This window comes from Hemiscyllium ocellatum, chromosome 7 (assembly GCF_020745735.1).
Source record: "Hemiscyllium ocellatum isolate sHemOce1 chromosome 7, sHemOce1.pat.X.cur, whole genome shotgun sequence".
In the NCBI taxonomy this organism is placed as follows: Eukaryota; Metazoa; Chordata; class Chondrichthyes; order Orectolobiformes; family Hemiscylliidae; genus Hemiscyllium; species Hemiscyllium ocellatum.
Window position 1 is genome coordinate 84,951,032 of NC_083407.1, and position 11,066 is coordinate 84,962,097.

The following is an 11,066-nucleotide window of genomic DNA, read 5'->3' on the forward strand; positions in this document are numbered from 1 at the left end:
GCTCTGTAGCTGAATCAAACAGAAATGACATTGAAGTACTGTCAAAATTACAGCAATCCCACAGCAGAGACCTCTGCGAAAAGGTCTTTTACTGCCAAAACTCCACGTGTAAGATCACAGTTAAAACAACTAGTGTGTCTCTTACAATGCCTGCTGGACAGAAGGAATCAAAAGCCACAACCAGCAATGGGCCAAACCGGACAAACCCCAAGGTCGACAACTCTGCCAATGCAACCAACATCCAAGACCACATCAACTTCCATGACATCCAGTGGCTCTGAAGTGACATCCAATCATCATGCCCCTGTCCACCAGCCATACAAGGCCCATCACCACCACCATGAAAGCAACAGCCACAAAAAGCACCACAATCAAGAAAGCAACCACTTCATTTTCTGTGCAACATATCGAGGGGAATTTGGCGAATACCAAAAAGGTAGTGAATGGGAGGCCAAGTTCTAATCCAATGGAAATCAGAATGGACTCTCTTGTTATAGGACTGATCACAGATTTCTTTATAATTATTGGAACTGTTTCAATACTTAGGTTTCTGAAGGACTGTCAGCGAAACAGCCAATTAGAGTTCTGGCATCTTCATGAGCTCCCAATAGATGACATAGCATCATAGAGATGTACAGCATGGAAACAGACCCTTCGGTCCAATTCATCCATGCCGACCAGATATCCCAACCCGAGCTAATCCCACTTTCCAGCACCTGGCCCATATCCCTTCGAACCCTTTTTAAACTTTGCAATTGTACTAGCCTCCACCACTTCCACTGGGAGTTCATTCCATACACGCACCACCCTCTGTGTGAAAACGTTGCCCCTTAGGTCTCTTTTACATCTTTCCCCTCTCACCCTAAACCTATGCCCTCTAGTTCTGGACTCCCCCATCCCAGGGAAAAAACTTTGTCTATTTACCTATTCATGCATGTCATGATTTCATAAACCTCCATAAGGTCACCAGGGAAAACAGCCCCAGCCTATTCAGCTTCTCCCTAAAGCTCAAATCCTCCAAACCTGGCAACATCCTTGTAAATCTTTTCTGAAGCCTTTCAAGTTTCATTACATCTTTCTGATAGAAAGGTGACCAGAATTGCACGCAATATTCCAACAGTGGCCTAACCAATGTCCTGTACAGCTGCAACATGACCTCCCAACTCTGTACTCAATACTCTGACCGTTAAGGAAAGCATACCAAATGCCTTCTTCACTATCCTATCTATCTGTGACTCTACTTTCAAGGAGTTATGAACCTGCGCTCCAAGGTCTCTTCATGAGGAGGAGGATACTTCTTTGTCTCTCTACAGATACCAGAAGTCTGTTGCCACCAAAACTCTTTATCAATTTGCACATTGCAACTGCTGTGTTTTGAAGTATTGTTAGATGGCATGCTAAGAACTTTGTTTCTACAGTCTTCTTTTATGTGAGCCAAATTTGCATTTAAATGTCTTTGCTGTGTTTTTTAAAACCCTATTTGATGAACTGCTAGAATTGAACATTGGTCAAAACTGAGATTTATTCCCTGCCCAAAATATTTCCCTTTTATATTCATGGAGCTTTATTCAACCAAATAGTAAGTTTACAACTCTTTTTAAACAATTGGGACGCCAATCATGATCTTTCCTGTATATCTAAACTTGTGGTAGAAGTTACAGTTGTACAATCAGGTGCCCAAGGAACTAAGATCTAGGATTTGCATTAACAAATATCAGGAGGTCCTGAACATTTATTATAAATGGCTTGGGTATGTTCTAGTCAACTTAATGTATAGTATTATGAAATTGCATTTTCGGGTTGATTTGAACTCTTATTCTACCAAAATCTTTTTATCATTTCGCAGAGCAGGTTTGATGGGCCAGATGGCCTACTCCTGCTCCTATTTCTTACATTACCTTCTCCCTGACTCTCATAAAAGGTTATTGAATTGAATGCTTTATTGTCTGCTAGCGTCACACAAGATGAACATCACTTCGCAAATTTCCATCACATCGCAAGTTCAGCCAAAATACTATGTTACTGGCTTGGGATGCAAAACAGCTAGATGATAATGCAACTTCCTAATTCAAGTTCTTAATTCGGGTTAAAGCTCTTTCATTGTTTCTAAAATAACCACTTCAGAACATTACCCATCTGAAATGACTGAGTGACACGGGAGACAAAGAATAATTTTGTATGCCTCTCCGAAATGTTTAAAAAATGTATTTATTTAAAAATACATAATTTCTGTTAAATAAAAAGTTCAAATGAGAGGTACTCGACTTTGGCAGTTTTATCCATACATGATTTATATGAACATATGTAGTACAAGCAAGAGTAGGCCATTTGGCTCCTCTAGCCTGCTCAGCCACTAAACAAGATCAATTGCAGCCTCAATTCCACATTTTTGCCTATAACCATCAACTCCCATTGAAAACTGAAATAATTAAAACTGTTTTTCATGGAAGAACAACATCACAGATTGCAGGAAATAAACTACTTCCAATTCTCTGGAAATATATTCCAGTTTCTTTTGAAATATCCATCACAAAATACAGCTCTCCTTCCAAATGTGTTTCCTGTCCTTTCACTTTAAATTAGTTTGTGATATTGTCAACAATCTTCAATTGTCTAAATGTTATTCTGAATTTCCATATAACTTAATGTCTTCTATATATAGAAAATATCTGATCCATTGGCTGCTGGAAACAGTTTATTTATGCCAAGAAAATATTTTGAGATTTTTATTAATAATTCTCCTGTTCCAATTACTAACTTGCTTGTACACCACAAAACAACCTAAAATCATCTTTTCAGTTTGAAATTTTCCTTTCAGTAATCTTACTCAAAGAATACCTGGTGTCTTACTTCTAGACATGGAACCCTAGGGATCAGCCATTCCTATACAACCATGAAACATAAGCTCATCTCATTTGACTAGCCATACAACATAAACTACATGAGGCAAAGTGAGAATGTGGTTTATGTCATCTATGGAATCTAGGAGACAAAAGAAAACACTAAGAAAAACTAATAATTTCAGCTATTAACACTAAACAGAAAATGTTAGTTTATGTATTCTCCAATTATGCAAACTCCTGAAAATAACTGATATTCCTGAAAGCCTGAATGAATTGTTTCAATCTCATGCACATTTCTGATTCAACATGTACAATGAAGCTTTCCCTGTTAGCCATTCCTGACACCATCTTTGGAGGTGATTAATAACTTTTCAAAATTATTTTGTACTCACCCTTTAGAAACGCCAGCTCTGTCATTTACTATTTTGACTTCTTTAACTGTTCCATACTGAGCAAAAAATTTTCTTAGGTCATTTTCATTTGTCTGTGGGGTGAAAAACAGCTACCTGAAACACAAATATTCTTGTACCTATAAATTTCTATTTAGTTGTAATTAATTTTACTAATGAATTAGAATATATGAAAAACCAACTTTAAAATCGATCCCTCCTACAAAAATTCGATTGGGAATGACTGTTCCAAATCTTGGGGCACTGGTTGGATTGTTATTGTTCAACGGCACTGGAGAAACTGGGTTTGGTGATGGAGATGAAGAATCCATCTGTGGCAGATTAGAACTCTGCTGCTGTAAAAGAAAAAGGATTCCTTTATAAATCCATTAACTCACCAGAACTATAATAAATGCTATTACTGACAAACTCAGTTCCTAGAACAATGTATCGCAAATCTGTAGTCGCTTCCAAGGTCTTACTTTCATTAGTTTTATAATGACTGTATGGGTGGAATCAACTAAAGCTGTTTTCAAATTCAAATTTTAAATACTATTTCAAAAGCGATAGTCAAATGTGGTTTCACTTCATATTTTGAGATTGTTAAATCCTATTTTCCTTCTTCCATACAGGTTGCACCAAATCATGTACCTTCTCCCAAGGTGGAAAATTATTCAATGTCTGTTTATTTTTGTGATCTACAGTTAAGATTCATATTTGCAATATGCCGTGCCTGAAATCTCCCACCACTCCAAGCACAAAGGTCTCCAGAGACACTTTCTCATGATGATGAATGTAAATTTAGGAAGCCATGAAAGTGAAAATTTCCAAACTCATTAATTATAAAACCTGCATCAAAAATGAAGTCAGTTTCTCTGCTTGAATTTTTATTTTCACCCTTTAAGAATGCAAGAAACAAAAACAAGAAAAGACTATGAGGTTCAGCATTGTTCATCCTCCGGTAACCTAATCTTTCCATCTTAACACTGAACAATATTTTGAAGAAGCTAGACCTGCTTCCTTGCCTCCACTAATCTCATCAACAGGTGTTTCTAAATAGTTATTATCATTTGAGTATAAATAAATGTTGGTTTTAAATGTACTTTTCATTATTTACACCTTTGGTTCTACATTCTGCAAATACATTGCAACAATCCTTAATTTTTAAAGAAGAGTTTAAAAAAAAAGTTTTATTAGGTATTTTACCATAAAACTACCAATGATGCCTTATTCAATAATCATATAGTATAGAAGGAGATAAATATTTTGGCTATTCTTTCTATAATGTACATTTTGTTCTATGAACTTCAGCCAATTAATTCAACTTCAAAAAGGAAAAAAAATACAGCTTTAAAGACAATAAACTAAGAAATTATTTTTCAAGTGCTGTGACTAGCAAAATTCTACAAAATCAAGTTTACTTACAGTTGTATACATGATAACTGCATGAAGATAAACATATCCAAAAGACATCTGATCCTCCATGTTAGTATCCAACAACACTAAACTAAATAGATAAGCTATAACACCATTAATCAACCATTTTGACATATTTACTTTGCACAAATCTACTACTCTCGCCCTACTTCTCCTTTCAAAATATTCCTATTTCAGTCTGTGAGGACTTATTGCAAGTGCCAAATGGATTAGAATGGACACTTGATTCAGAGGCTCCAAGATTGTTTTCTTTCACATCATCAACAACATCCTCACAGGCATAAAGTTTACCAGGGAAGAAGAAACTGACAACAAACGCGCATTCCTGGACGTCACAGTCGAAAGAACGGACAACAGACAACTACAAATCTGCGTATACAGAAAACTGACAAACACTGACCAAATACTTAACTACACCAGCAACCATCCCAACACACACAAACGAAACTGTATCAGAACACTATTCCAACGAGCAACCTCACACTGCAGCATAGACGAACTTCTGAAAACAGAGGAGGACCACCTATACAACTTATTCAAGAAGAACGGATACTCAAAAAATACAGTCTGCAGATTCCTCAGGAACAAACCACGACAAGCAGACGTAACACAGCCAGAAACCCTAACCACCTTACCTACATCAAAGAAGTGTTAGAAATGATAGCCAGACTACCAAGACCTCTCGGAATCCTAGTAGCACACAAATTCACCAACACTCTCAAACAAAAACTAACCAACTTAAAAGACCCAGTACAACACATCGACAAAACCAACGTCGTCTACAAAATTCCATGCAAGGACTGCCACAAACACTACGTAGGACAAACAGGAAGAAAGTTAGCCACCAGGATACACAAACACCAGCTAGCCACAAAAAGACACGACCCTCTCTCCCTCATAGTCCTACACACGGAGGAAACAAAAACACCATTTCGACTGGGACAACAAATCTATCCTGGGACAGACTAAGCAAAGACATGCCAGGGAATTCCTAGAGGCAGGCCTGGTACTCCAACCACAATGCCATAAACAAACACATAGATCTAGATACCATCTATCAACCCCTCAGAAAACGAGCAGGAAATGACATCACCACAAACCCCAGGAACCCCATCCAGGACAAACATATAAATAGAAAGCAGGAGACAACAGCTTTGCTTCACTTGGAGGTTGCCACTGATGATGTTACCTAGCCAGGTAATGAAACGTCTCGATATCAAACCTACAGCTCAGCGAGCAAACCTACGCCCTAAACCTCAACCTGAGCTACAAACCTTCACAAACCTTGTGCACCTCCAACTACTTTTATCGCAGAAGCAGAAACGTAACTACTATTGCAGAGTTTACAAAACCCATACTAAACTTACGAAAGTCACTGTCAATTCCATTGCTCAGATAAGACAAGTGACTGATTGTTGCAACAGATATTTTCTTTAAAGTTTGATTTTCTAATGAAATATATAGTCTGTACTTTCTTCAAAGCAAAAGTGAATCACACCATGCTCTTGAATCAAATAAGGATTGTTTTTGTAGCTTTGCAAAGTAGCCAGTTGTTCTGACAACATCCAGAGATTCTGCTGATGCAGATGCAACTAAAGAGTGACTGCTTACTTCAGGTGCATGGAGAGAAAGATAGACTAAGCACAAGCTCCAGCAATGTCACAAAGTATACCTTTGCCGATGTTGTGACAGTCCTACTACTATAACATGGCATTTCATTAATGTGAATTCGCTATAATGCGATTGACGAACCGGGGACATTGTTTCTAAAGTGGGACCTTTTAAAGCATATATTAGTTATAACACATTTCTGGCCCCAATAGTTGAATTGGTACTATTACACGATTTTCTTCTAACATGGGATTGTGTGAAAATGGAACTACTGCATTATAGCAGAACTGACTGTACAATTCTGTAGATATATGTAATAACCCAAAGAAGACAGTTATGTAACCAGTAACTCTCTACAACCACTGAATTCATTGGACTATCATGAGTGCAGATACCAAAATTGGAGGTGTAGTGGACAGTGAAGAAGGTTACCTCAGATTACAACAGGATCTTGATAAGATGGGCCAGTGGACTGAGAAGTTGCAGATGGACTTTAATTTAGATAAATGCGAGGTGCTGCATTTTTGGAAAGCAAATCTTAGCAGGACTTGTACACTTAATGGGAAGGTCCTAGGGACTGTTGCTGAACAAAGAGACCTTGGAGTGCAGGTTCATAGCTTCTTGAAGGTATAGTCGCAGATAGATGGGATAGTGAAGAAGGCATTTAGTATGCTTTCCTCTATTGGTCAAAGTAGTAAGTATAGGAGTTGGGAGGTCATGTTGCAGCCATTCAGGACATTGGTTATGCCACTTTTGAAATATTGCGTGCAATTCTGATCTACTTCCTATCGGAAGGATGTTGTGAAATATGAAAGGGATCAGAAAAGATTTACAAGGCTGTTGCAACGGTTGGAGGATTTGAGCTGTAGGGAGAGGCTGAATAGGCTGGGCCAGTTCACCCTAGAGCTTTGGAGGTTGAGTGGTGACCTTATTTACAAAATTATGAGGGGCATGAATAGGATAAATAGACAAAGTCTTTTCCCTGGGGTAGGGGAGTCCAGAACTAGAGGGTACAGGTTTTGGATGAGAGGGGAAAGATATGAAAGGGACCTAAGGGCAACTTTTTCATGCAGAGGGTGGTGCATGTATGGAATGAGCTGCCAGAGGAAGTAGTGGAGGCTGATACAATTGCAACATTTAAAAGGCATCTGAATTGGTTTATGAATAGGAAGGCTTTGGAGGAATTTGAGTCAAGTGCTGGCAAATGGCAGTGGATTAGGTTAGGATATCTGGTCAGCTTGGACGAATTGAACTGAAGAGTCTGTTTCTGTGCTGTACATCTCTATGACTCTGAGTATCAGTTCAGCTCAAGTGTTCCTGGGATAAAAAAAGCTCGCAATGTCTATCTGATGCCTTTTTTGTTAGCTTGTGAAGGAGTTACATTTGGCATCATATTTGTTAGTAACACATTTTATGCACTATCCTATTATTTCCACATTATTGCTAGGTTAACATTTAAAGCACTGGCCACAAAGCAGACATTCGAAATCTATGTGTGCACAGCACATTTCCCCTGTCTTACAGTACTATATTACTGTACAATCACTTCTCAACCTCAATTAACTTGTTCAGTTTGTCTTTAATTCAGTATTTCCTCAATTTCCATTATTGTTTCTTTCAACTTATTTTGCTGTCTTGTTAGTTACCTTGCCTAAACAATTAATTAATTTTGCATAAAACATACACAGAACACTAATAATCAAATGGAAGAAGACAATATTTTGACATTTTTCATATGTAATCTGTCACTGAAATTCGAGATAAAAGAATGAGCATTTTGTCAGAAATATCTTACCAAGATCTTCCAACTACAATATACCAAGTGTAAACATTTTCATTTTTTAATTTGAATTTTTTTAAAGAACATCACCTGAACATTAATCAAAAATGTGAATTTACACACTGTGAATGGTTTATATTAATTTTTGTTCAGGCTTAATTTTGTAACCTTATTTTTGCAATCTCCTAACATATTTCATTGGATTTTTATTCATATAGGAATATGAATAAAAAAGGTACCTGCAACTTGTATTTAAATAATTGAAACAGAAAATTACACTTGATGTATTTTCAGTCCAACTACTCAAAGAGCCTCAATAGATTTGTTGGACTCTCCTATTCAAATAGCCCACTAGATACAAACTGTCTATCCTAATAGTGGATTGCAATTCTCATGATTAAAATAAATCAAAAAATTTAGCGGACCATCATTGACTTAACTTTCATCAGGTGTTTGGTGGAGGCAGGGAAGACTAAGTGACACAGAGAGAGAAAAGTAGGTACTGGTGAAATCAGAATTTCTTTAATTCCAATAAGAGCAAGTTTGAGGCCCTATGCCACTTCTGATAGTATAGTTCATAGGGGTTGCTTCCTTGCCTTTCTCTACAGTTAATGTGCCATAAAGCTTTACAAGCCTGTTTCCCTTTAATCGAAAGACGCCTCTGGTATTTGTAGATTATCAGTAATTACCAATTAAATAAAAGGACAGTAAGAATTTTACACCGGTGCAGTAAACAATATCACCATGTCGAAATGGGACATTTAGTGAACCAGTCATGTAATCTGAAAATGTCTAAATGATCGTGCGATAGCACTCTCTTATACGTAAAATCAAATTTAATTTCTGACGTACACCGATAAGAAAAATACAACTTTATCACTTTTGTAGAATATGTTTCATACAAAAATTTTATATTCTATATTTTGAAATATGTAAAATTTACATCTTTCACATTTGCTCTAGTTCTACGGTTTGTTTTGCCCTAGCATTCACCTAAAGTTCCGCGTCAACTAGTTTGGAAAAGCAGTTGAACTTCTCCGTAACCGCGAGAAGCTCTTACCTGCACTCCCAAGAACCACGCATAATTCACTTCCAAAGTTTCAACAAGTGTATCCATTAATTTCCTTTTTAAAACAAATTCAAGCATCTCAAATTTTGAACTACCCACGTTTAGTTAAAGGGGGAAAAAAAAACTCGGATTAAAAGAAAACACATCCGCTCCATTATTAACAGCGCAGTTGGTAACGCTGCCTGAACTGGTCAAACCGTTCAGGTAAGATATCTACAAACCCGATCGTGTAGTTGTTAATCGGGAGGTTTAAATATATTCAAACAATAATCCCCGTGTTGGTAAATCACCGCCTCACAGGCGCAAGCGCGAGTTCGGCAGCCGTTAGCCCTGTGTACGCGGCTCGCCACCCGCTTCTCACCTCTCCCTGCCAACGGCAACGACGCCACTTTAGCCTTGGTGTGCCCACAAGTTTGTTTTCAAATTAGCAAATCACAAGAAACAACAAAAATAAACCAGTTATTTCCAAATTATGATTCTGGGGCTACGAATCGAAAGCGGCGCAGCGAATCTCGTCTGACCCATCCCATTCGATGGGGGGAAAAAAATAATCCGCTCACCCTTTTATTTTGTAAAATGAAATACTTTATTCAACACCGGTTTATTATATATGTAGTCCGGCCACGCCGATTTATAGCCAGAGGTCAGCCGCTGGGTCTCCGCGGGGATCGGACCAAACTGGTGAGAACTGGAACGAGTGCGCCCGCGCAACGGCTTTTGGCGGGAATCTGCGGAAAAGGCGACGCTCGCGAACCCCCCACAGTATAGACCGACAAAAAAAATCCCCCAACACCATGGAGGTGCCAATGTCGGACATACTTATCACGGCCGTTACAAATTAAAACCTACTATAAACATCGCCGGCAATGTAAGTTATCAAACCATTCCTTCAACCTCTCCCCCCCATCATCGAATTAAAATCACTAAACAACCGGAAAAGTAGGGAATCAATTCAAAAATAGATTCCTTCGAATTGTCGCTGTCTTCGATCTTGTTTTTAAAAAGTGTTATTCCGACGGTGGGAAAACGCTGGCTAAATTTCGCACCTCTTTTGCCGCAAATTCGGAGCGGGAGCACGTGATCTAGTCAAAATAACACCAAATTCAAAAATAAACACGCCGAAGATGAAATCCTCGCCTAAAAGCTCGGTGGGCGTCGTGATTGTGCGGCGGCGTGGCCATGTTTTTGCCAGCACACCTTCCGAGCTTCGCCCACCTCCCAGATCAAGTTGCAATTGTTGATGTCTCTGTCTCTCCCGGATTTATTAATAGCTTACATTTTTTTTAAAAACACATCTGAGTGAAGGGACCAGCCGGCGCTGCATCTGCGATTTAAAGTCCGATTACAATCGGAGCGGTGGTTGTAGCAGACAACCCCTCTTCCCAAGTGTGAAGAAAGCAGCCTCACGGCGACCCTTTCCTGCCCCCACCTCCCATCCAGCTTCGCTCCAGCTGTGGCGACGCTGCCCAGGCCACTCACCGCTCCTTCGGTGTCCATTTGCACGAAAGCGCTGGTTTCGGGGGTATCACCGATTTTACTCAACGCGCAAAATTAAAAAAAAAGCCCGTTGGTTCTGTACTTGGGTTTGTGGGCAACTGGCAGCACCTTAAGTTACCGGGTCATACCACATCGAGTCAGTGACCGGGGGGGCGGCCAAACCCCCCACTCGCTCCACTGACAAACCCAAGCCAATCAAATCCCAGGACCACCGCGTCCGCCTCAAATATCATTAAATATTCAGTGCCGGGGACCGCTTATTTGTTTCCGAAGTAATGAGAAAACTTGTTTTCAAGCAAGAATGAAAAATGGGTGATTTGTAACTTTTTATTTTATACAGCTTTACTTTCCTGAAAACACCACGCAACTGTTGTTGTTGTCAATCATCTTCAGTTACTTCTGTGCCCGTGTAGTTAGCGAGGTCAGTCATGGACTTTAAT

At 38.9% G+C, this 11,066-nt stretch overlaps 1 protein-coding gene across 1 annotated transcript in view; it reads right to left on the minus strand.

The window, feature by feature from the left end:
* Positions 1 to 10,640, minus strand: part of dazl (deleted in azoospermia-like) — a 157,994-nt gene extending 147,354 nt beyond the window's left edge. Inside the window, exons 1-3 of the mRNA XM_060828127.1 lie at positions 10,609 to 10,640; positions 3,436 to 3,588; positions 3,236 to 3,327 (exon numbers count right to left, since the gene is read on the minus strand). Coding sequence (XP_060684110.1) covers positions 3,236 to 3,327; positions 3,436 to 3,588; positions 10,609 to 10,626 — 263 coding nt within the window. The 5' untranslated portion in view covers positions 10,627 to 10,640. The remainder of the gene's footprint in view (positions 1 to 3,235; positions 3,328 to 3,435; positions 3,589 to 10,608) is intronic.
* Positions 10,641 to 11,066: the final 426 nt, after the last annotated feature.